General features: G+C 42.8%; 1 protein-coding gene across 1 annotated transcript in view; it reads right to left on the bottom strand.

The window, feature by feature from the left end:
- HECW1 (HECT, C2 and WW domain containing E3 ubiquitin protein ligase 1) overlaps window positions 1-27,172 on the bottom strand; it is a 395,944-nt gene that overhangs the window by 193,162 nt on the left and 175,610 nt on the right. The window contains exon 5 of the mRNA XM_075062598.1: window positions 6,570-6,664. Coding sequence (XP_074918699.1) covers window positions 6,570-6,664 — 95 coding nt within the window. The remainder of the gene's footprint in view (window positions 1-6,569; window positions 6,665-27,172) is intronic.

Here is a 27,172-nt window from a genome sequence, read left to right as displayed (position 1 = left end):
GTTTGGGGAGACCAGAGGGAGCCAAAACCCTGGAATTTTTGGCTGGTGGCAGCGAGATCAAATCTGAGCTGGTAATTAAGCTTAGAGGGGTTCATGCAGGCACCCAGATTTCTGGACGCTAAGGTCCAGATTTGGGAATGCTTATGACACATGGCTACTTCAACACACCAGACTGTGGCTTTAAGATCATGGGGACTTCTTCCACTCAGTTTTCCAAGGCTTAGAAAAATGGAAATTTGACCCTGTGCTTAACAGCTAATTGTCTTACTGTAACGAGGGTTGCCGGGGCTCAACCCTCCCTGTGGAGGAGGGGAGCCACACCGGCCTCGTTCTGTCCTCCAAGGGTCCAGCCCCTTGGACCCGCGGTCCAGCGTCCAGTGGACGTTCGGTCCCTGTGGAGAGGACTGAGCACAGGCAAAGTTGGGGGGGGGGGGCAGCCCTTGGTTCGGGCGGGGCACCAAACACAGTACAATACAGTACAAGGGGCTCTGGCCCTTTCGGGGCAGGGCAGAGCAGTGCCAAAGTCAGAGGGGGCCCAGCCCTTGGTTCGGGCGGTCACCTACACAGCGATACAATGGTTCAATCACATTGGCCTCTCTAGGCCGGGGAGAGGGGGATTCTGCCACCCGGCTACGGGTGGCAGGGGGAACGCAGGCCCACCCACTCCTCTGCGTTCCAGCCCGGGGCCCTGGTAGCGGCTGTCGCCACTAGTGGTGGTCAGTGGGAGTCCTGACCGAAACACACTGACATAGGCTTGGGGCCCTCTGCAGCCTGACTGTAGTCGGCTGCCCCCGGGCTACTTCCTATTTCCCCCTCGGCTCCTAACTGGTCCGCCGGGATGTCCAGCACCGTGGGCTCTTCCCAGTCAGGGCGGTAGGTCTGGGAATACCTCCGGGAAGGCAGCCCAGGTCTGGCCCGACGGCTCCTCGGGGCCGTAGTAAGGACGGGGTAGCTCTGGCAGCTCCCCGTCGTAGCGGCTGCGGGGTGGCTCTGGCAGCTCCTCGTCATAGCGGCTGCGGGGTGGCTCTGGGAGCTCCTCATCGTAGCGGCTGCGGGGTGGCTCTGGCTGCTCCTCATCGTAGCGGCTGCGGGGTGGCTCTGGCAGCTCCTGGTACCAGCCTCTGGCCTCAGTAGCCTCCCAGTGATGAGAGCCGGCGGGCACGTCTGCTCCTGGCAGCGGCTGGGGCCTGACTGAAGGCTGGGGCCTGGCTTTTATCAAAAGAATAAATCATAGGAATGCTCCTGTTCTGCCCTGTGCTAGGAACACAGCATCAGGTAGACGCTGCTGCTGGGGGAGGGGGACAGACTGCTGTTCTGCTTTGCCATTCCTCAGCACAGAGAGCTCACAGAGCTACTCATGATGCTGCTCTCGGCTGCTGAGGGGACTGTGGGAGAACTCCCGGAGAGAATCCCAAGATACGCAGCGATCAGCTCTTCCTTCCCACAACACTGCACTGTGGGATACATACCCATGGTGCATTGCTCACCCTGTCGATGATGGTGTCCCCAGGGTGGACATGATCTGTTGACAGAGGCAGCAAGCGTGAACACCCTTTGGTGATTTTTGTTTTGTCAACTTTTGGGTGTTGACATAAGTTTTTTCAACAAAACTTGGTAGTGTAGATGAGCCCTTAGAGTTAGAAAGATTTTTCTAATATCTAACCTCACTCTCTCTTACTGCAGATTAAGCCCATTACTTGTCCTACCTTCAGTGGACAAGAACAATTGACCACCATCCTCTTTACCACATCCCTTAACATATTGGAAGACTGTTATCAGTAGGGCTGGCTTTAGGCCAATTCCCCCTGTCATAAACAGCCCCGATTCCCGTGAATTGGGCCCCATGCCTCAGAAGGCCCCACAGTGTCTGGAAGAGGGGCCCCGCAAGGTAAGGCCATGGAAGACAACTGCTGCCAAGGAAGGACCCTCCGCCAAAGTGCCGCCGGAAACAGCGGCAACTGATTAAGCTGCTGCCGAATTGCCGCCGCTATCTTCGGTGGCAGCTAAATTGCTGCCACTGTCTTCGGCAGCATTTTGGTGGCAGCTCTTTCGAATCAGACCCTGCATGTCCTAAAGCCAGCCCTGGTTATCAGGTAGCCCCCTGAGTCTTCTTTTCTCAAGACTAAACATGCCCTGTATTTTCAAGCTTTCTTCAAAAGTCAACTCTTCTAAATCTTCACTCATTTTCGTTGCTCTCCTCTGGACTCTTTCAAATTTGTCCACATCCTTCCTAAATTCTAGTGCCCAGAATTGGATGTAGTACTCTAGCTGGGACAATTACCTCATGTATCTTCATATAATACTCCTGTTAATACACCACAGAATCATATTAGCCTTTTTTGTAGCTCGCTCATATTGACGACTCATATTCAATTATTACCCTCAGATCCTTTTCAGTAGTACTACCACCTAGCCAGTTATTCCCCATTTTCTAGTTGTGCATTTGATTTTTCCTTCCTAAATGAAGTACTTCACACTTGGCTTTATTGAGTTTCATCTTGTTCAATTCAGTCCAATTCTCCAATTTGGCAAGGTCATTTTGAATTTTAAACCCATGCTCCAAAGTCATTTTCCCTTCTCCTTGCCTCAATTTCCCCATCTGTAAAATGATACTGATCTCCTTTGTAACGTGCTTTGAAAAGGACTGTAGAAGAGGTAAGTATTATTAATTAGTTTTATTATGAAGGGAACCCACATCTTATACAATAAGACATGAAGTAAGAAGAATGAAAAGCAAACCAGAGTGTTTAAATGTTGTCTGAAACAAGGGAAAGAATGAGAAACTTGCCTCTTCATACATGCAAACTCACTTTATCATAAAGACTTGGTTTAGAGCTTAGTCTTCCAAAGCACACAAAGAAATGAAACAGGACGGTTCGTTATCTAGTGCTCATCAACGGCCCACACTCAACATGATAGCAAATATTGCAAATATTTACAGCAGGAAATCCTCAGTAATGATCAGTCACCATCAAATGGCAGTTAACTTATCAAACGGTAATCCTTGCCGTGGGAAAGACAGCTGAGGCGGCAGTTCTGCACCAGCACAACATTCAGAAGGTCTCTCCCAGTAGTTAGCTCCAGTTTACGTGATGCTAAGTGTGTTTGACTAATGCCATGAGGGTCTATGCAGACAAGAACTATGGCACTAAAGCTCTAAAGGTTAGGCCAACAGTGTTTCTATGTATCTAGTATGTACTTAATGAATTCTATCAGTTTAAGGGGGAGGTGGATTCATCCTGAGGTTATACATCCATACACCACTTTTTGTTTAATTGTGATATATCCGATCTGTGTCTTCAGATTGTGAACTCTTAGGGGAAAGGATTTCCTTTTTTGTGTAGTATGCTGTTCATTGTGGTGCCTGTTTATTTTAATGCAAAGGGAGCTAGCCCCATAATTAGGTTAAATCTTGTCGCATTCTCTGCCTTTGCCACTAGCCTGATGCAGCTTTCCTGTTGCTTGAAATAACTGCTCTTGAGTGGCTTTAAAAAAATGATTATTTAAATCACTGAGCTGAGCAAAAATTAACTGACAGAACAAATGTGCATTTTTCCAGTATGGTACTTGATATAAAGTCAAATGTACAGTTACAGCATTATGACTAAAAAACAGCAGCAACAACATAATATTACAGATATCACCAAGTTGTTCTATTCTACTGAGTGTAACTCATACATACTATTATAACGAGCATGGCATAAATGTTTAGCTACACAGATCAAAGCTGAAACAACTAACCGGGGACCTTATGCTGCCCTAAATCCATGTGTAGAGCTTGCACTGTGTGTGAATTGGGCGAAGGATATAGCTTTTGGATCCTAATTATTCAGACTCATAATGATGACTCACAGGAGATACACCCTGGGAGGACTTTTAATTGGCAAATGAACTGCAGGGCATCCGAATCAGCAGAGGAAAAGACAATAACTGGGTTGGAGTGTGAGGTGATAAGTTCAAAGGTAATAAAACATACACACTATAAAAATATAAGAAGTCACCAAGTCTGAAGTACAGTCAATGGACACGTGAAGTAATGATGTCCAACTAGCATAGAAATAGCTTCCTCTTTGGGGATCAGCTTTTTTTTTTTTTAAACTTTAACTCTGTCAGCAGCATTTGTACTGAACTCCACCTGGAAGGCTCTAAGACAATCTGCTTGGGATAGTCAGCATGTGAGTATGCTAGTTGTAAACACTGTATCCAGAAGGAAACCTGTATCCAATTGCCTTTAGATGGTCATATGCTCTTGTGTGATCTTCTTTTCAAGCTGTGCCAAATTTAAAAAGTCTATTAATCTAAAATAAGCAGCCTCCAATGACACACTAGGATCCTACTGAGCTCCAGAGACTAAGGGTGAAATTGTAACTCCACTGAAATCAATGGCAAAACTCTCATTGACTTCAAAGAAAGCAGAATTTCACAGGACTCTCTCTCTAATACCTATTTTACAGATAAGGTAGGCAATCTTCTCTGCTTAGGATTGTTTCTCACACTGCACTTGGGGTCTAGCCCTTACACTGCTGGTAAGACTCCTATTGACTTCAAAGGGAATAATTCCTGAGCAAGGACTTCAGGAACAGAAATCACAAGCAAAACAGAACATGAGTACAAGTCTTAGACTGTGATCCTATTAGCTATTCCATGAGGGCAGCATGTCTGCATTCATGATGCAGTAGGAGGATCGAGGCCTTCACTTGTATTGTGGCCTAGTTCATTGGCTGCTTTGTGACACTGGAAGAGTGCAAGGCAACTGGATCAAACTGGAGAATCTTGTCTGCTGAATTTAATTCATTGGTCAAGGGGAAGGGCCCTGCCCATCAGTCCGTGCCTGTATAAGTAGTCTCGTGGACTTCAATCAGACTACATATGAAGCTAGACAGTCCCAGTCCTTACATGGCCATGCAGGGGAATAAGGAGAGCAGGGCACCCTCTTGTTCAGATTGTGACTCCAGCATGGCGTGGACAGTAGGAGCTACTCTCCTGATACACCTCATTGGTGAACAAATGGACAGGGAGGGGTTAGAGAGATAGGGAGCAGAATGATTCCTGGCTGTGCACATGCTACTTACCAGCCCAAGAAGTTGACTGTGTACAAAATGGGAAGTAAGCTAAGTGAGGGGCAAGAAGGGAAGAAAACTTGACTTTCTGAGTCACAATTCATTCTCTGATCTGTTCCTGGGTGGTGGATCTATGTGCTGCCCCTGAGTTGGGGCTGATGTAAGGTTACACTCCAACCCATGATGAGTAAGTGCAGGAGGGTAAGATCCAGAAGAGTTAATTGTTATTTCTGAAAGCCGTTTCATTAGCATATCTTTTTAAAAGAGTGTATGTCTTAAACCTTATATTGGTAAATTATTTTCTCTCGTTTTCCACATTTTCTTTAAAAAAAAATGCAGTTAACTGAAAATGAGAGAGCTAGCTAGATTGATCCATTGATCTAATCTATCTGGGATCATTGGGCTCCTCAACCCCACAGTCTTTGCTGACACCAGCATTTCTAGCTCCAGCCCCAATGTCTTTGTCTTTGAAGTAGACAGGGTGAGGACTGTAACTTCTTTCACAACTCTGAGAAGCCTATTAGTTTAAAATTGAAAAAACCCAACCCTTTCCAGACTGAATGAGCTTTCTGGTCTGTTAACTTGTACTAGAAAGGTGTATGTGTGTTTTCAGTTCAAACAGCTGGCTTCTTTTGAGTTTCCAGCATAGAAGACGAGGGGATGGGGTTGAAGTTTGAGCTGACAGTGGTGGTTTCAGCAGTGACTGGAGGTATGAGGTTCACAAGTAATGGAGAATCTACACATTACATTTTTCTCATGATTTTTTCTCTTTATTGGGTGTATCAATGTGGTAGGTCTATTGAGGTAAACAATGTCCAGCTTGTTTGGTTGTTTTCTCCTACTTAGTATTAAGCTATTCTATTATGCTTTGAACATATTATTCATTATTGTGTCACATACCATACAACAAACAGAAAAGAATGTAAGAACTGATGATATGTTACAACTTATTGGTCTTTTTGACTCAAAGCCTGCAAAGGATCCTGGGATATGAGCACAAATGTTTCTAGGGTATAGGATGATGGTAGAAAATTGAAGTAGATGTTTTTGCGACCCAGATGGGAAAAAGTTGACCTCCCGCCTCTAGAACACAGGTGGAGCCTCTGGTATTTAAAAAAAGGCAGAACATTTTTTTTTAATCTATAATTGAAGGAAGAAACTTCATGATGTGTAAGGATGTGTGTGCTGTTTCTTTAAATCTGTAGCATAAAGTCAGTCAGGAGGGGCTGTGGAAGTACTGCATTCTCTGATTGTTACTAACTCTTATAAACTGAGTGTGTTACATAGTGCGTGTTACTAACTCTTATAAACCATGGCATGTTACATAGCTGACATTCCAGTTCCTCTGAGACTATCACAGGATTGCTATCCCTTTAGTATATTCCAGAGAATTTAAGAGCAGAAAGTCATAATAAAAATTAACACAAAAATACAAAGGACAGGCAAGGAATTGCACAATAATAGCTGAAAATAGATAATAGAGAAGCAGAAAAAGCTGGAACTACTTACGGGAGCAGAACTGTTTTTCACTGTGACACTGGGGGTCGTAGCACGTAGTGCTCCACTCACTCCATGGTAGTATTTGAAGCAGATCTTTGTTTCAGCTAAAAAAGAAAATGATTTTACATTAGAAATATTACCAGGAAGAAGTTTTATAATCTGTTATACTTGGGACGCATCATGTCCACTCAGGAGGGCTAATGGGCAGATGAATCAAAGCCATTTGTCTCCATCTGATGGTCAGGTTAGGATACTGCAGATAGCTTCAAATGCTGGTATCCCATGTTGTCTTGCATGAGATATAAAAGTTATTTGGTCCCTATGTTACATGAGAGATTAATCCTCAACCTCCTCTGAGCAGTAGTTACCAGTTGTGTAAAAATATGTCTAAAGTCTGCAAAATGTTATAAGGATTTCCTCAAACTAAAACCATAGGGATAAACCCGACATGATTCAGAGGCTAAGCCAACTATTAATTGATGAGGTCAGGGAGAAACTTCACTTGTGGGCAGGTTATTCCATACTTGTACATTACGAGATTTCTCTGAAGCAGGCTGGTTCTGGCCACTGTCAGAGACAGGTCACCGGATTAGACAGATGACTGGTCTGATCTGGTATAACAATTCCTATGTTAAAGCATTTTTCACAAACAGTGCTAAGCCATATCTTTTCCTAGTCTATTTCCATTGATTTCAATGGGATTTGGATCAGAGCTTTAGGAACTTTGCTAGTACTGGCAGCATAGAGTCCATGGGTGCTCCAGGGCTGGAGCATCCATGGGAAAAAAAATAGTGGGTGCTGAGCACTCACCATCAGCCCCTATCAGAGCCTTCTGCCCGGCAGTGGCCCCATTGATCAGTGCCTTCCCCTCCATGACAGCGCCTCCTGCCCACCATGGATCATCTATGCTGTGGTGTGCAGGAGACACTTGGGGGGAAAGAGGGAGGGCAGGGCGTGCTAAGGGAAGGGAGCAGAACAGGGCAGGAGAAGGCAGGGTGAGCGTGGGCCCTTGAGGCTGGGGTAGGGGCAGGGCTTAGGGCAGGGCTGGGAGGAAGTAAGCCCCCCTCCGGCACATTAGAAAGTGGGTGCTTCTGACTGGCAGGAACATTAGGAAGGCAATAATCTTCTAGGGATTAGCAGCGTACTCTTTCCATTTTTGTTGTGTCTCAGCTGAATTTACTAATTAAAAGAAGCCCATCTTGACTATTGAATCAAGACATGGAAGAAAACAAATCAGCTTCTCTTTTGATGGTTGCTGTATGATCCATCACATGATCTATTACAAGAAAATGGTACCTTCCACTCATCCTGGAGCCCAAAGGATGGCTGAATTTTCTGGTCTTCCCACTGGACCCCAGACAGATACCAATATGAACATCTTACAAATATATTTTCACTGGACTGGAGAATACTGTGGTTATCTCCTGCCCTTCAGCAACCCCATACTGTAGTGAAATGGGCTTTTCAGGATCAGTTTTTCTTACTATCTTTTTTCCAAGTTACTTGGCACAGTTCTTTCTACAACTGTAGTTGCAGTGCTAAGTGCTCAGATACAATGGTAATAAGGACCATATAAGTACACAGCTTTGTACACTGCAAGCTGCCAAAGTGGGAACAAAATAACCTACTGCTTAAATCCTATCATACCTCATTCCTTCTCCGACTGTTTGGCCCAATCCTGCAAGCACTTACCACCAGGCATTGTGCTTACTGTCATGAACAGTACTTTTGAAATCAATAGAACTGCTCATATTAGCAAGCACTGTGCCTGGTAGCATGTATTTGCAGGATTAGGCCTTTAGGCTGCAAACTCTTTGGGAAACAGACTTTTTTCTTCTATTTGTTCTGTACAGCGCTTTACACACTTCTGGGTCAAATTCTGCCATCTCTGTATACAGGACCCTCACTGAAGTTGTCAGGAGCCGTGTATGCTCTGAATGCAGAATCTTTCATGCTTAGAGTACAGTGATTATAGTAGAGATGACACTCACTTTCAAAGCATTACAGTTTCTCCCCTGAACAAAAAGAAATCATTCTACCACAGATGTGCATTCAATGGCCCTAGAAACATCTCATGCCACAAACATCATTTAATTGTATCAGTGCGGTCTAGCACACAGGTATATGGGGTGAAATGGAATTCCAGTTCTGCACCAGACTGTTGGTACCTCCTCATTTAACTGTCTTGCTGCCAGCAACTGCTGCCACCTATCGCCTCTATGGAACCCAGAAATGCTCCTTTAAGATACCACAGTTATGAGCATTATACATATAATAGCCACATAAATAAATAATACCTAAATGACAGTGTTTTAGTGCTACTGAGGCAGCAATGTATGCCAGTAGCCAAACGGTTTACAGTTGTGACAAAAGACAGGACACATTAACATCTGACACTCTGGCCACAGATCACTACATTGTGAGCTGTGGTTGCTCAGTATCTCTGAAAATTAGGTCCTAAGTATTTTAAGCTGGGAACCATTAAAAAAAAAAAGCGACACACCAAAAGTAGAAGACACTTTTGAAAATTTAGTCCTAACTAACTTGCCTGATCTACAAAAAGACTGTGGTGCAGCCAGAAAAATTAATTAGGAGTAAAATTTTCAAAAGCACCTGAATTATTCAGGAGCCTAAAATATCAATTTTTCAAAAGGGATTTAGGCACTTAAGACCATAAGTCTCATTGAAAAGTCAATGGGATTTAGGTTCCTAAGTCACTTAAGATATATCTACACAGCAAGGAGGACCCCACAGCAGCAAGTCTCAGAGTTTGGGTCCGCAGGCTGGACCTGTGTCATGGCATTAAAATTGACTGTGTAGATATTTAGGCTTGGACTGGAGCTCCAGCTCTGAATGCGCTCCTTTCCCCAGGATGCAGAGTCCAAACTCCAGTCCGAGCCTGAACATCCACACAACCATTTTTAGTGCTGTAGACTGAGCCTGATCATAGACCTGAGCTTTGAGGCTCACTGCCGCAGAATCCTGCTTGCTGTCTGGACATTCCCTAAGTCAGTGGCTTTCAACCTTTCCAGACTACTGTCCCCCTTTCAGGAGTCTGATGTGTCTTGGGAACCACAAGTTTCACCTCACTTAAAAACTACTTGCTTACAAAATCATATATAAAAATACATGAGTGTCACAGCACACTATTACCAAAAAATTGCTTACTTATTTTTACCACATAATTATAAAATAAATCAGTTGGAATATAAATATTGTACTTACCTTTCAGTGTATAAGATATAGAGCAGTATAAACAAGTCATTGTCTGTATGAAATTTTAGTTTGTACTGACTTTGCTAGTGCTTTTTATGTAGCCTATTGTAAAACTAGACAATTATCTAGATGAGTTGATGTACCTCCAGGAAAACCTCTGAGTACCCGCACGGGTATGCATACCCTTGGTTGAGAACTACTACCCAGAGGCACTTTGAAATCTTTACCAGGGTCTTCTGACTCCCACTATACTATAGCTAGGAGACTATCCTTCCCTCTTTGCACTGTTCCCTGATTACATACAGAATTCCCTCAAATTAACAATCACATCACATATGTATCTTAGTGACTTCAAGTATGCAAGATTGAGGCCATAGTTTTAATAGGACAATTTTAAGAGTTAATAGACCTGCCACAGTATCCCTGACTCTTGATCATTGGAACAGCAGTGAGATAATCATTTATGTTGAAGAGCTATCACTTATGATGTATTTGGGAGCAGTAGTTTTTATTAGAGAGTGTTAAAGTGGGGCTCAGTGTATCATCCTGAAGAACTGCAAATCCAGACTGAATTCTAAATTTGTAATTTTCTCCATGAGATTTTTAACAGCTCAGCAGTAAAACTGATTCTTTACTGAGCAGACAGCAAAAGTTGATAATATCACAGTAGAACTGCCACACATACAAATAGGATACCAGTTCTACAAATTATTCAAATTTTGATTTTTCTCTCCCCTGAAGGCTATTACATACAATTTGTATGGAACATCTAGAGGCAGAATAAACAAACATTTTCTATTAGCTCATGAAAAACAATTTTCTCCAGTAGTTTGTATGATTATGATCAGGCTTTCATGGCAGGGAACCTGGCTTTTGATTACCTAGCATTAAATTTAGTAGGCAGTCAGTAACCGTATACATTGAGGATTCTGTCGAAAAATTAAAGAGACACTGTCAGGCTTAAAAGGAATTGTATAGGTATAATTAGGAAGGCCAAAAAAGAATTTGAAGAGCAACTAGCCAAAGACTCAAATACTAACAGCATTTTTTTTTAAGTACAGTACAACAAAAGCAGGAAACCTGCTAAACAATCAGTGACGCTGCTAGATGATCGAGATGCTAAAGGAGCACTCAAGGAAGATAAGGCCATTGCAGAGAAACTAAATGAATTCTTTGCATCAGTCTTCACTGTAAAAGATGTGAGGGAGATTCCCAAACCTGAGCCATTCCTTTTAGATGACAGATTGGAGGAACTCTCCCAGATGGAGAAGGTTTTCAAACAAACTGATAAATTAAACAGTAATAAGTCACCCGGACCAGATGGTATTCACAAAAGAGTTCTGAAGGAACTCAGATACGAAACTGAAGAACTACTAATTGTGGTATGTAACTTATCACTTAAAACAGCTTCTGTACCAGATGACTAAAGGATAGCTAATGTAACACTGATTTTTAAAAAAGGCTCCATAGGCAATCTTTCAATTAGAGGCTACTAAACCTAACTTCAGTATCTGGGAAGGACAAGACATTAGAGATGAGAAAGATCTGTCAGGTCATATAGTCCCCACCACCGTCACCACTGCCCTGCCAGAGTAGGATTGTTACCAAGGGTATTATTTAATGTCCCTTCCCTTTGAAATATCATCTTTCCTTGTTGTCTTCATTCATTCCTTTAGTTTTATTTGTCAAGCTTGCCTTTTTTTCTTCCCTCAGAATTACACTCATTTTTATAATCCTCTATTCTTCTCTAGCTCAAAGGTCATCCTGACTTCAGAAGCTTAACTTCCACTAGAAGAGCAGATTTATTCTCTTGGATATAAAAAATAACGTTTCCAAGATTAATCCGGTTTCCCCTGCTAGATTACGAAATCTCCTAAACTCAACTGCTAGGAAAGACTAAGCAGCAGTATTCTGCAGGGAGACAGGAAATCTTAGTGTGTTTTACTATTTAGTGTTTTCATTCCTGCTTGTTGGGGAAGTTTGATAGACACGAGACACTTCAACAATCTGTCTGCAATTTACTCCAATGACATTTTCTGCTTCAGTTAAGCAGCAGCATGACTAAGCCTGAGCTAAGCATTTCTGAACACATAGCACCAGTCAGAGAGAGGAAAAAAAGGCAGCATCCAAAACCCAGTCACTGATGAACAATTTAATCTCTTACCAAAAGAAGTGTCATGGCTGTTGTTGGACAGATTAGGTTGTTGCATAAAATATTAACGGTATCAAAAGTGATGATAAATAGGTTGTCCCTGAGAAGTGTGTGTGTGTGGGGGGGGGGGCGAATTGACCCTAATCAGAGATACAAAACTGAAGGAAAACAACTGTTTTATGACACACAAAAGCAATTCACTGTAGAAGTCCTATAAAATCAGTACAGTACACAAACTTGTGATATTATAGTTTGATCAGGTTACAGTAGTATGGCCTTTAATTACAGCAGTCATTGTCAGTGATCATTACAGTTGGAAGTGCAGTAACTAAGGCTCTAAAATTATGAGCTGCTACTATTTAAGAACTGCTCAGACATTAAAGCCGTTGAAAAAGATAAAAACCAAAGGGCTAAGAGAATAAAAACCCAAGAGCTATGGCTAAATTTCTTCAATAGTCTCAGGTAACTGAGAGTTGCTGTAGACTTTTGCAAGACTATACTGCTGGTGCAGCTAAAGAAACTTCCATTCCCTCCCTCCCCCCATCTGTGAATGAATGAAGAAAAAATCATATTAAATTAATACCAGACTCTGATATTATGATGTGCAAGATACAATAATAAAATGGAGGACTTGATAGAATCTAATATTATAATTATAATGTATACAACAGGGAAGTCAATTATAAGTGATACAGCTTTGGACAAAATGCTATAAATTTCAACAACAGATTTTATTGCATGGGCAACCCTGTTAGGGAAAAAAAAGGGTTGCGTTCATATTGACCTATTTTAACTTAAGTAATAAAGTGAAGAAGTAAGGCTACTGTTTCCAGTCAAGCATGCTTATGATATCAAGTTAGGAAAATACCCCTGAAAGAGGCAGTAAATAAAAGGAACTGAGACCAAATAGCATGTTTATAAGGACACTTGACCACAGAGTGGAGTAATCAGAAGGCAGAAGGATCTGATGAGGAGCAGGGTTGCCAGGGGCAGAACTAGAGCTGCCTGGGCAAAGAGATTGAGATGAGGAGCAGCAAAGGGAAAGTAGAATTGGAAAGACTGGAGGAGGCGGCCAGCGAGAGAGATTGGAACTGGGAGCCACTGGAGACAGGAAGCATGGATGGGAGGAGTGACTGTAGGCCACGGTGAGGGAGAGACACAGATCAGGACAGCGGGAGGAGAGAATTGGGTCTGGCTAGGCAAAAAGACTAGGAACAAGGAGCATGATGACTGGGATGGGAAGCCTGAGGAGTTGAGACTAGCACTGGCTAGCTGAGGAGAATGGCGCTCGGACAAGGAATGAGGCATAGGGAAGAGACAGGACTGAGACAGGGTCAGGTAGAAGGTGGCCACACCACAATGGGTTATGCTTGGGTGGAATGAGCAGAAGTCTCCACCCACTAGAGCACACTTTCTCAGCAGCTTGTAATGGATCCCTAAGATTCCTGAGTCTCGCCATTCCTCTGCGGTCAGCAAATATCATTGAAACCTAATGGCAAAGTTTCCCATCCCCCTCTGATTCTGGTCCACAGAAAACAATCACCTACTCCTGCTATCAGTTACTCTGGTAGCTGAAGTGACAGAGGTCTGTCTGCTGGATCTAAAGGTTCCAGCTCTGATGATGAACAGCATGGGTGTCAATATAATGCTGTATGATGGAATTTCTGATTTCACTCTTCACTTTTAAAAACCTAGGAAATTACACACGTGCACATATACACACAAAGTCACATTAACAAAATACTAAGATTGCAGAGTCAAGCACTCGGAAGTTAGGAAATGCCAGAATTAAGGTGGCACAAGAAAGGTGGCTTTCTCTTTCTGTATGCATTTTGATATAGTCTTTAAGATTCCCAGAGTGATTATTATACCCATCTGGGAGTTTCTTTATAAAACTGTGTGTGGGAAAGGGTTGGTTATGACAGAGCTCTCATTTCAAAAACATTTTGCAAAAAAAAAGTGTTGAAATTGTTGAAATGTAGTCTTTTGACATTTTTTAATACAAAAAAAATTCAATTTTCAGGTAAAAATTACTTTTCATTTTGAAATGTATGGTAAAGTAAAAACATAAAAAATTAGAAATTAAGAAGGTTGAAATTAAAACAAAGCATTTTGAAGGTATTATGAAACATTTTGATTGACTCACTTCAATTTGTTTTTTTTAATTTTGATCACTTAGTGAATTTTGAGAGATTTTTACCTGTCATCATGATTTGGGATAGAAAATTTTTCAAAATCTCAACAGGAAAACTATTGCCTGCCCAGCACTAAAGAATATTTATTATTAATAAATTACTAGAATGCTAGACTCTTGTTGACCTTGCACATGTATGTTCTTCCTTTCCTACCACCAACAAAATAATAAAAGAACCAACCAGAAATTACAGCAAGCCCTCCTGAGTCCCAGTTCAGTGCCCCATCTACTGGGTCATGTTGTCTCTCATATAAGCCATCTTCGACAAACCATGACAACTTTGAGATTCATCAGTGTGCTAACAGGAAACTAATTGAGATTCATTATTTCTCTTCTCTAAAATCTTGACAGATGGTTCAAGTGGGGATAATTACAGAATGTGTATTGATAGAAATACAACACAAGTTAGTGAGTTGTTAGGTAACATATGCAATTGAGGGATGTGGAGTAGGTTGCTGGTTCATATTCAGTTCAGGATGGTAGGAACTAATAGTTGTTAATATCTCAGGAGTTAGTGAGATAGTGTGTGGCAAACTGGGGTATGTATCTACAGTGCAACAACTTGCTGTCTAGTAACATCCCATGTGGATAATGCTACAGCATGACAATCCCAGAGTGCGGTCTGGGGTACTACTACTTGAAAGTGCAGTCACTAAGGGCTTGACTACCCTTGTGAGTTAGAGCGCATTAAAGCAGCCCCGGGTGCCCTAACTCATGACATGTCCACACTGGCAAGGCACGTAGAGTGCCCGGACTCCACGGCTGGAGCGCTCCTGGTAATCCACCAGGATGAGAAGCATAACGCTTGCTGTGCCCTGGCTGGAGCGCCGCAGCCCCAGTGTGGATGCCCTGGTCTATTAATGCACTCTGATCGGCCTCCAGAAGTGTCCCACAATGCCTGTTCTAGCCACTCTGGTCATCACTGGTCATGCTCTGCCCTCAGGTGATCAACTGTCGGACCCACCCTTTAAAGTCTCTGGGAATTTTGAAAATCCCCTTCCTGTTTGCTCAGCAAGGCATGGAGTGCTCTCAGCAAATCTTTCCAGGGGACCATGCCTCCATGCACCAGGCAATCCCCAGTACGGAGCAATGATGAGGTGCGGGACCTCATCAGTGTTTGGGGGAATGAAGCTGTCCAGTCCCAGCTGTGCTCCAGCTGTAGGAATTACGATACCTTCAGGCAGATGTCAAGGGACATGATGGAAAGGGGCCATGACCGAGATGCACTGCAGTGCAGGATTAAAGTGAAAGAGCTGCGGAATGCCTACCACAAAGCCCGCAATGCAAACCGCCATTCCGGTGCTGCCCCTGCGACCTGCCATTTCTACAAAGAGCTGGACACAATACTTGGGGGCAACCTCATCTTCATTCCGAAGATCACCATGGACACTTCAGAGCCCAGTTCAACAAGGCAGGAGGAGGAGAAGGAAAGCGGGACTGAGGGTGCTGAGGAGGAGGAAGGAAGCCCAGAATCCCTAGATGCATGCAGCCACGAGCTGTTCTCAAGCCAGGAGAAAGGTAGCCAGTCACAGTGGACGGAGCTTGGGGAAGAACAAACACAGGAGGAGGTGCTTGGTAAGTGGCTTTTATTTTGGGAAGGAAGCTGTTTGGTGTGGGCTATTGGGGCGAAGAGGGTTAGGGCTGCATGCATGCCTAAATGCAGAATAGAGCGTTGATGTGCTCTCTCACATCGCGGTAATTGGCTTCAGTGATCTCTTCAAAGGTTTCATGCAGAAGCTGGGCAATCCATTTGCACGGGTTCCTTGGCAGAGCTACTGTGTTCCTTGTCCCAGTAAGGCTAACATGTCCATGCCACTGTGCCATGAGGGGCAGGGGGACCATTGCTGCACACAGGTAAGCTGCATATGGGCCAGGGTGGAAGCCACATTGTAGTAGAATACCCTCCTTTGCTTCCTAGCACCCTCAGCAGCGAGATATCTTCCAGGACAAACTCATCCTGCGGAAAATATGGGGACAGTGTTCAGTACAGGGGCCCCCTACATCAGTTGGCTCTCCGCAAGGCACAGAAGCCCAGAGGATAGTATGGCCATGAAACAATCAGTCCCCTTTTCCCCTGTGCTTACTCACTATTTTGGGGCTCCAGTACATTATGTGTGCTCGCTTTGGGATGGGCAATTTCTGCTATTGTATAGACTGTGCTTGTCTTTAAGTATGGCCAAATCATTGCTCTGTCTGATGTGAACAGTGCTGCTTCTGTTAAGTGTTGCATTTTGGCTTTACAGATGCAACCTTGAGATCCCAGCTGTCCTTGCTATCAACGGCTGAAAGACTACAAAGAATCAGGAAGGGGCCAAGTAGAAGCAAAGATGACATGCTGCATGAAGTAATGCAGCAGTCCCTTAATGAAAATCAAAAAGCACAAGAGCAGCAGGAGAGTGAAAGGAGGGTCCGCAAGCAGAATGCGGATTGCCGGCACCAAAGCACGGAGCGGCTGCTAAGCATCATGGAGTGCCAAGTGGACTCAATAGAGGCCCTCATAGCATTGCAGGTGGAGCACTTCTGCAGCCGCCCCACCCCCTGCACCCCTTGTCCCAAAACTCTTTGCCTTGTGTCCCCATGTCACCTCCAACCCACTTTCCCCAACATTTGGGTTCTTATTGCCACCAGCTGCCCCCAACACCTGTAGCTTCACCACTCAACCCTGCAAACTATGACCCTTTCCCACTGCACTCAACCCCCATCACCATGCATTTCAGCCAGCCTAAAGTGCAGCATTCATTGCACAGCACTCCAGACAGGAAGGCTGAGTATGATAACAGGACATACACAAATCTGTGATTGTACTGTTCCCCAGTCCACCCCCTTACCCTTTCTGTTTCCTAAGCAGTTGTGTTTCTTTCTAATAAATGAATTTTTTTACTTTGAAAACATTCTTTATTATTGCATTAAATAAAAGATACCATAGCCCAGGAAAGCAACAGGCATTTCAAGTCAGTGCATCATACGTAGCAAACACAGATTCCTACTAACATTGGAACTACTGCACTTCACTCCTGTACAGGGCACCAAATATTACTGGTGGCTTTCAGCCTCAAATTGCTCCCTCAAGGCATCCCTAATCCTTGCAGCCCTGCGCTGGGCTCCTCTAATAGCCCTGCTCTCTGGGTGTTCAAATTCAGCCACCAGGTACTGAACCTCTGAGGTCCATGCCTGAGTGAATCTTTCATTCTTCCCTTCACAAATGTTATGGAGGTTACAGCATGCAGATATAACCGTGGGGAAGTTGTCATTGACCAGGTCCAGCTTTCCATACAGACAGCACCAGTGGCCTTTTAAATGGCCAAAAGCACACTTTACAGTTATTTTGAACCGCTCCTTGCTGCTGTCAAGGCTCCCTGTGTAGGGTTTCATGAGCTATGGCATTAAAGGGTAAGCAGGGTCTCCAAGAATCACAGTGGGCATTTCGACTTCCCCGACTGTGATCTTCTGGTCTGGGAAGAAAGTCCCAGCTTGCAGCTTCCTGAACAGGCCTGTGTTCCCAAAGAGGCATGTGTCATGCCCCTTTCCAGATCAGCCTGCGTCAATGTCAGTGAAATGCCCATGGTGATCCACAAGCACCTGGAGAACCATAGAGAAATACTCCTTCCAATTTTTGTACTCAGAGGCTAGGTGGGCTGGTGCCATCTATCACCCTTCTGCAGTTAGAAAAACCCATTTGTGCAAAGCCAGCCACAATGTCATGCACCTTAACCAGAGTCACGGTTCTTCTGAGCAGGAGGTGATTAATGGCCCTGAAAACTTCTATCAACATGATTCCAACAGTCGACTTTCCCACTCCAAACTGGTTCGCGACCGATCGGTAGCTGTCTGGAGTTGCCAGCTTCCAGATTGGAATAGGCACCTGCTTCTCCACTGGCAGGGCAGCTCTCAATCTCGTGTCCTTGCACTGCAGTGTGGGGGTGAGCTCAGCACACAGACCCATGAAAGTGGCTTTTCTCAAGGAGTTGGACTAGATGCCCTCCTGAGGTCCCTTCCAAGGCTAATATTCTATGATTCACGTCAACATTCTGCAGCCACTGCTCATCATCCCAGATGTGCATGATGATGTGATCTCACCACTCAGTGCTTGTTTCCTGAGCCCAAAAGCAGTGTTCCACTGTGGTGAGCATGTTTGTGAATGCCACAAGCAATCTCGTGTCGTGTTATGGGAGTCGACATCATCGTCGGACTCCTCACTGTCAGTTTGCAGCTTAAGAAGTAACTTGACTGCCATTTGTGACGTGGTGGTGGGACCCATCAGCATATTCCTCAGCAGTTCAGGATCCATTCCCGCAGACCGAAAGGGAAGACAGAGCACGCAGTACAAAAAACATTGAAAGATGGGACCAAATGTGGACAGAAGCACAGGGATTGCTGGGATGCGAAGCGATGCATCCTGGGGCATTGGGACAGAACCCGAATGCCCCACACCCCGCCACCCCCTTCCCATAAGCCACAGCACCAGAATGGGAAGAGGTGCTCTGTGGAATAGCTGCACCACTCCCAATGCTATTACAAGTGCCACAAATGTGGCCATGGCAGTGCGCTTGCAGCTGACAGTGTGAACACACTGCAGCGCTTTCCCGACTGCGCTATCCAAAGGCTGGTTTAACTCACAGCACTCTACATCAGTAAGTGTAGCCATGCTCTAAGCCATATACCAGGACTTTCACTGCGCTGTGGCAGTGTCCACTCAGGACATTACTGCCTGGCAAACTGGTGCACTGTAGATTCACATCCTGGCTTTCTGCGCAGTAACTTGCTGTGTAGACAAGCTCTCATGGCTGTTCAGTGAACCATGGGAAAGATGAAAGTTGCTTCAATCCAGTTTCTAGTGAGTAGTTTACAAAACCCAAACGTATTTGGCACCTAGTTTCACAACTAAGGTTGAGGCAGGGATGAGTGAGGTGTAACTTGCATAGCTGGTTCCTGCTTGGTGGATAAATAGGATAAGAAGGGAAATTCTGCTGTCTATTTGGCACCTTTCATAAATACTAAATATGCAGATATCTCTTTAAACAGAAGACATTTAACCCATGTGTAAATAAGAGCAGAACTAATTATTTACATTGGGACATATTCCGAGACCTTTATGTCAGGACTTTTTGTGAGGAACATGAATAAAGGTATTGGAATCTAGCCTATTACGAGTCGTTCATTTCCCAGAAATTTAGCAGAATTATTCCCAGAATTATTAGCTGAAATTTGAAGATGAAAAGGACTCAGGTTCAGCTACCCTTACTGACACTGAATAATACCTTATTCCACTGAAATAAATGGAACTATTCACTCAGCATCAGCAAGGATGGGAGAATCTGGCCTCAAACAAGTAAGAATTCCATTTATTTATTTAAACTCAAACTCTTCAGTGATATCTATCTGTTCTTCTCCCTTTACTGAATGTAGCGCAGAGCGCTGACAGGCATGAAAACTTTTTTTTCAGTAATCACCAACTTGAGAGAGACATTTAATTCATTACAAAGAGCAAACTATAAGGGCTGTGCTGAAATCCTGAGTTTAATGAAATTCCATTGCCAATAGGCGTGTAATATTTCTTATGTAAATCAGCTTAACTATGAGTTCTTCACTGTCAGCATCACTGAGCAGGCAATTTATTTTCTGGAAATATGAAGTCATCAGAGCATTTGTAATTGTGTGATAGTTGACTAGATAATAACTGGAAACCAAGCCAAACTTGGCTCAGTGATCCTAAGTACTCCCCTAAACTCCATGAAACACTGTATAAAACAAAACTAAACCCAATTTAAATCTACTTGTGACAACAGATCAAGTGAAGCACTTTACAAAATGAAACAAAGTAGATTAAATTTAAAGTAACTCTTTTGTTTGGGAATTGTTTACCTACTTTGTCACAAGTAACTCCTAAGGTTACAATAACTGAAAGAGTTTAGAGGGGAAAAAATCATTGCATTTGCATTTTTGTTTGTTTATTGTGTTGATTTAACACAGCACTTTGTGTGTAATCTGTCCCACTATGTCTCCTGCACAGTTAGGTTAGTCAGTTTCCTGGGTTATGTGGGTTTTACACATAACACGGAAAAACAGGCTTTAAAAAATACAGTAATTGTAAAATCACTAAAATTGGTAAGACTTTCAGTAGCAGGTGAAGGTCATGAAACTACTTTTGTTGTTGTTAAATTGAGTAGATTACATCCCTTCAAATACACCAGAAATGACTACCCAATTTACGCAGCCATCAAGATATGCAGATAAATTAAATGCAAGATATTTCAATGAATTAGGGCCAAATTCTGCTCTGTTACATGAGAGTAATTCCACGGAGCATTATCATGTGCAGGAATTTGTATCAAAGGGTTAATTCAGAGTCTTCCAGCAAAGGCTTGCAGCCAGCTTCTCTTAGTTAAACCAATCTGTATTCAAAGTAATTCTGTGCAACCATTCCAGACTCACACTATAGTACATGAGGACAGAATTTGGCACTTGCCAAAAAGACAAGCTTTGTGCTTTGTTCTGAATGCTACCAGAGGTGCTACAGCGGGCTCTCAGATACTACAGTGAGAGTAAAAATAAAATCAACTAACTAAAGAAAACCCTTAGATGGCCAACAGAGAGAGAAATCCCCAAAAGGAGGGGTCAGGAAAAGGTAGAACCTTAGCTCTGTCCTCTCTTTACTCCCCCATGATGAAGATGCACTGGCAGACAGTGCGTGCACTCTGCATGTTGTTATATAAGTATCCCTCCAGCTCCTCCAGGCATAGTGTCTACTTCAAGCTTAATGCCTCCTAGAGCTGCAGCCACTGTGCAGTCCCTCTTCACTTCTCCCAGTGCGACAATAGGCTTAAAGCCCCGATTAAAAATATACATATACAACCTTTAGGCACAACTCTGACCAATGGTGGCTGCATCAGCTGCCCCACTTCAGGAACAGCCCTAGGAGATCCTGTGCCTCAGAGATACATCTTTGAGTCACAATTCCCCTTTTGCTTCCTCTAGCTCTGAAAAGAGGGGTGAAGATACAACTTGCTGCTGTAACTGCTATAACAGCAGCAAATTATGACACCCCTGTGCTGGCTGGTATTGTGGGGACCAAGACAGGACATTACCTATTTCCTGCTGACCTACTCTGAGAGGGAGCAAAAACAGGCACACTGCACCTGCTTACCCCTGCCCACCCAAGGCTCCAGCAGCCCCAGCAAGGATTTAAAGAGGGTTCTTAATCTTGTTTCCCCACAGATGTGTAATCCAAGACTCAATCCTACCTTTCCTGTTGTAATCTCCTAGTCTGGTCCTTGGATCATTTAACTGTAAAAGGCATGATTGATGAGTTTTGGATAGGAACAGAAAAATGTCCCTGAGAGTCAGTACTTGTTTTTAATAGTCTCCTTTTCAAGATGTATACATGCCACAATGGACTAACCACCTGACCTTATGATGGTCTCCCTTCACCCTTTCTTACTCCACCACCTCCATATTGTTTGTTACTGTCACTTGTTACATCAATTTTCAAATTAGATTATAAATTCTTTGGACCAGGGGCCGTATCTGTTTATTTTTTTCAAGTGCCTACCACACTTTGATGGCTGCAAAATACTTAAACATTTTCCTGTGTTTTGTAATCATAATGTGTAGTGTAAAAATACACTATGTAGTACCTACTGGAATTAATTACAGTCACTAAACTCTATATTACAATTTATTGCAGGGGGTTTTGTAATTAAAGCCTTGTGCAACAAGGTGTCAATATTATCAATAAGAAATTGTGCAACAAGGTGTCAATATTATCAATAAGAAATTCTTGAAAAGAAAAGCAAAAAATGCCAGAAGGTTAGCTCTATTATTCATTCTATCACAGTGGGTTTTTTAAAAAAAATGTATTTGTCACACTTCAGAATCAATATGCACGTTTCTTATCTCAGCTGCACATCTCAGGATATTTTTAGCCTAATATTTCCAAGACAACAATGAAAGGAATGGTCAATTTGAGAACAAGGCTGTGTTGGAACTGTGTAGCCTGAGAATTCAAAAGAGGAGTAGATGTAGGCTCTAAATGCTAAAGTTCTCGCCCAATTACCCATTACACTACCATACTGTTCTCTGTTGCTGTTATTTTTTATCAAAGTTGAATGTTATTCTGGATGATTAAGAGATGTGCACTTTATGTTTTCGCACAACAAAGACTGTTCACTGCTGTCATATTACAAATGCTGTAATGAAAATCAAAGGAGATGGGAAATTACTAACGATCACAGATCACATTAGGGCTGATGATTGTTCCTCTCCTTAACATACTGTACTGACAACCACTGCAGAGTAACACTGACTGGTGTTGGGATACACTTTTAGATACTTGGTAATATTGTTTGTGTATCAAGAGTTTGAGGGTAAGTGTTGTAGGTGCTTAGGCTTTCCAGGCTCTGCCTCCAGATAAATGAAGAAAAGTTCTTTACTAGGCCTGGCAGACAAGACAGGTGCATGTCTTAAGGATTAGTAGCAGAGAGACTGTACTGAGAATTACCAACCTTAGTGCAATGCTTAAGGCTAAAAAGAAGAGTGTAAGCCTCTATTTTCTTCTCACGGTTCCTTCTGACTAGAACTCAAGATACCTCTAAGTCTGCCACATTTTCTGGTGGAGACATAGTCTTAAAGTCTGATTAACTCTGTTACTCCAGTTTAAGGCAGTGTAACTCCACTGAAAGCAAGGAAGATACACAGCAGAAAGTTGGTTCAAAGTAGTGGAGAATGAGGTCTATAGAACTTTGGTCTCATGGACCTGGCCTCAGGCCCACCTTCGGCATTTGAGGCATCATATGGTCATCGTTTTGGGTCCTCTCCACATTGCCATCTTGCTGCTTTGCCACTATAAATGGCAACAAACTGAAATATTTTAATTCCATCATTAAATACCTACTACATTATTAAATACAAGCACCAGTGAATAAAAAAGTAACTCTGCACTGTAATTATCAAATGACAGGAATTCCCTAGAGTTTGGTTCTTCATTCTTTTCCTACCCACCAAGTGGAAAAGTACATTCTTAGAGGACTATTCTCTTCTCAGTACACTGGAGATTTACCTGGGTAACTCCTATTAGCATTAATTAACCAGAGGGAAATAGACCTTTAAGTCTATGCGGTAGCAAGCAATTCTCTTTTTCCCCTCTGAAACACTCATAATTAATTGTGTTTGCTCACCTAGATCTGTTAGTCCTTAAATAAGAGCTGAGTATCAATGATGCTTCTTAGGTATACTTCTTTCTTCTCCCTTCTTTTGTCCTGTAATTCCTTTGTCTTGTGAAAACCAGAGGCTATATCCTTCCTTCTCACAGAGACACCACTAGGAAGAGATGAGCTCCCACAGAAAATCACTGAGCCAGATTGCAAGCTGGTGAAACTCCATGGGCACAATGCCTTTTTAAATGCAGAAGTTGTACTTGTTTACCCCAGATAAAAATTTGGCCCTGCAGTTTTAAATTTGTAGAACTAAACTCCTCTGTGGCGTAATACTGACATCAGTGAGAGGGGGAATTTGGCTCATGGACTTTTAATCTTCTGGGGAGAGATTTAAAGGCTTGCAAAGGAGCCAGGGAGCACAAACTCAAATGCTGAGTAACCTGAGGATGTGTGGACAAATCCCAGGACCTCTGCAGGACATGCCACTGCCAACCCCTTTCACAAGCCTCTCTCTTCTCTATGTGTGCATAGATCCCTTATGTCAGGGTAATAGAAACCTACATAAGAAAAAGACCCCAAAATTGGGACTGTCCCTATAAAATTGGGACATCTGGTTACCCTATCTCAGACTAATACCTAGCACATTACATCTAAACCCTAAAGTACTTGGCATACTAACTTTTTCATTTTAAACAGCATTTTATAATGGTGTCTATTCTCATACTGCAAACCAACCCACATACCAAATGACTGCAGCCCACACACTGCAGTTTGAGTTCCATCACTGCTTTAGATTTTGTGCTGTGCTGCCATTGTCTCCTGTCTGAGGAGTTGTTGAGAATCATGGAGCTCTGGCTCTGCTCCTTCCACAAATTCTGGGACTATTTTGCCCTTATTTCTTTAGATAGGTTCCTTTCCCCATCTGACAGTGAAGTGGACAGGCCCATATTCAGCAGTGAGTCTGGTTACATTTGTAAAAAAGAGTGGTTGTGTTTTCAGTATATTTTCATATATTTGCAGCTGATACGTGGCCAACAATGCTAATAGATTATTATAGTTAATAGCATATTCTGATATGGCTTGCATATATTAACATACCATATACAGTATAAACAATGGGCTCAAACCCACAAGGCTTCTGTGCTTGGAACTCCTTTTGTGTCAAACTCTTCAGCTGGAGTATTTCATACAAAGGAATTGCAAGATCATGCCTAAGGTATCAATATGTGTTTATAATGGGAGAGGCTGTGCAGCTGTTGCTGGGATCGCGATCTGAACCCAATTGGAGATTTAGGCTAAGGTTCAAGTTCAAAGGTGAATTAAGGCTAGCGTTTAGGTTTAAATTTGAAAACCACCAAATCTCACACGGTTCTCATAAGACTTTTGCTCAGGATGGTGTGGTGTTTAGATGTGCTTGTAATTATTAGAAATGGGAGCACTGGCTGTTGGGAGTCTGAAAGGACAGGAAAGAGGAAGGAGAGGGGGGAGGAGTTGAGGAGGCTGAGTGAGAGTTACAGAGGGTGCAGCAGCAGCTTGGTAAAGGGGTTTCCACTGTAAAAATAAAGTTCTGTTGAAGTTTGTTAGTACTTTACCTGTTTGATACAACAGATGGTTCCATCTTGAATGAGGAAACTCATGAAAAGAACTGTTCTTATGAGATTTCTCCCTTTTCGGTCTGAAATGGTGGGAGAACGGGTGTATTCATGAGATTTTTGACACATTTTAACTGGAAACATAAAATAAATCTCTCCTGCTTTTGACTCCACTTAGATTCAAAATCTTTGGATCTTTGGATATAGATCTGACTCTCCCCACTCCTCCCACTTTTGAGAGGTAAGGACAGACCCCTTCAATTATTGCTTGTCTTCTGGCTGCTTGTTTATACCACCATGCAATACATTCTGCAACTTCTTGTTACAGTTTAGGGTACACAAAGGGAAAATAATCTGACATTTAGAGAGCAGGTTATCTGCAGCTGTTGATACATTAGGCTAAAGTAGATTATTTCTTATGTTCGGGCTTAAGGAATTCAACCTGCTGCAGCTAGGCATTCGGAGAATTTCTATTCACGAGATTGTTTTGCTTAGCTGTCACTGATGTTACTCCCAATGCCAATTTCAGCGCTAATTTGGAAGTCTCGAGGAAACAGATGTCAATTAAGATGAAAAAAGTCAAGTACTATTGTGTAAAACAGCTAAAGAAAAAGTAACTGCATCTGTGATTAGCTACTCTCAATCTCTCCCTCGCCACTCTCTTACGAACTCAGTAACAGTCATATTAACTCTTTACCCCCATGCATTTCATCTAAATACATACAACAGAGCCAAGATACAATAGACTTAACTTAGAAAGACTGCTCAACTTGAGAATCTAATCATGAAGGCTTTGAAAGAGTGCAGTTTATATTTAAGGTGAATAGATGTATAATTTTAAGGGTAAAAATATTATGACACAGATCCTCAGCTGTTCAGCTCCACATCAATTTACACCAGGTGAGAATCTGGCCCTATATTGCCACATAAGAATGAAAATGTAGTGTGACAATCAAGATGGAAGCTATAGCTTTAACATAAGCAAGCTGATCTGGAACTGGAACTGGTTTAGATTGCGTACAACAGAGCTGGCAACAAGACCTTATTCTCTAATAAAATACACCACTGTATACATGCATGTTCTGTTTTTCACAGAGCTGATTAATCAGATGTGCAAAGAGCTGTATATCAATCATTTGGTAATCTCTAACGGGCAGCTATTTCAGTCCCTCTGGCTTTTCTTTTTATTACCTAGACACACAACACAAGGGTGAGATGTGTGCCTCATTGGCTAGCAGGGACATTTGCAAGCCTTGTGCTACTGTCCTAACAACCACATCTTTGAGTTTGCTGAAGCTCATTCAAGCTGAAATTATAGTAGCCACATAAACAGGTAAAGAGAAGAAATGTCCCTTTTTAGTTGCGGCTCAGGTCCTGATCCTCTAGTCTAGGGTGACCAGATAGCAAGTGTGAAAAATTGGGATGGGAGTGAGGGGTAATAGAATCCTATATAAGAAAAAGCCCCAAATATCGGGACTGTTTCTATAAAATCGGGACATCTGGTCACCCTATGATCCTCTGAGATGCTGAGCACCCTCAACTCCCACGGAATTTGCTTTAGCAAACTCTGTGAGGAGAAAACATAGACAGTGATGTGGCTTATCAAGTGGTCTGACCAATATCTAGTAGTTATTGCGCAGCAACGGATAGTAGGAACTAATCCCAGCACCGACACTGACTCTGCCTATGACCTTAAACCCTCTGCTTCAGCTTCCTATCTCTAAAACAGAGATAACTATACCTACTTAGCTCACAAAGGTGGTCCAGTGGACAAGGCACTGGCCAGGGACTCAGAAGAGCTAGATTCCATTCCAGGTTCTACCAGAAATCTGCGGTATGACTGTGGGAAAATGACTTCACCTTCTGTGACTTGGTTTCCTCTTCTGCAAAATGAGATGACATTTACCTTACGTCAATGTAGATGAGAGAATAATCTGGATCTTAGTTTGCCCCTCTATACACAGGGTACAATAATAACATGACCTAGTCTTCTACCACAGGATACCAGTAAACTTCTGCTGAGTAATATTCAGGGTCAAAATCTGTAGACTTTAATAGGACTTTCTAGTCACCTGCACAGCAGGAGGATAAGTTCTGGTAATAGTTAACTTCCTGACTGGAATGTTGTGAGTTTTCATTCACATCTGTAGATTAATTTGGGGTCCACAGAGGTAAGGCTTCTGGGCTGATTTCATGGGATTGAGAGGGTGAGGGTCAGCACAGAATTTGGCTGTATGTACTATTTTATTAGAGTTCAATTAGGCCTCAACACCAGCCAGGTATACAAGATCAAAAAATCCATTTCA

This window comes from Chelonoidis abingdonii, chromosome 2 (assembly GCF_003597395.2).
Source record: "Chelonoidis abingdonii isolate Lonesome George chromosome 2, CheloAbing_2.0, whole genome shotgun sequence".
Lineage (NCBI taxonomy): Eukaryota > Metazoa > Chordata > Testudines > Testudinidae > Chelonoidis > Chelonoidis abingdonii.
This window is presented reverse-complemented; position numbering and strand designations above follow the sequence as displayed.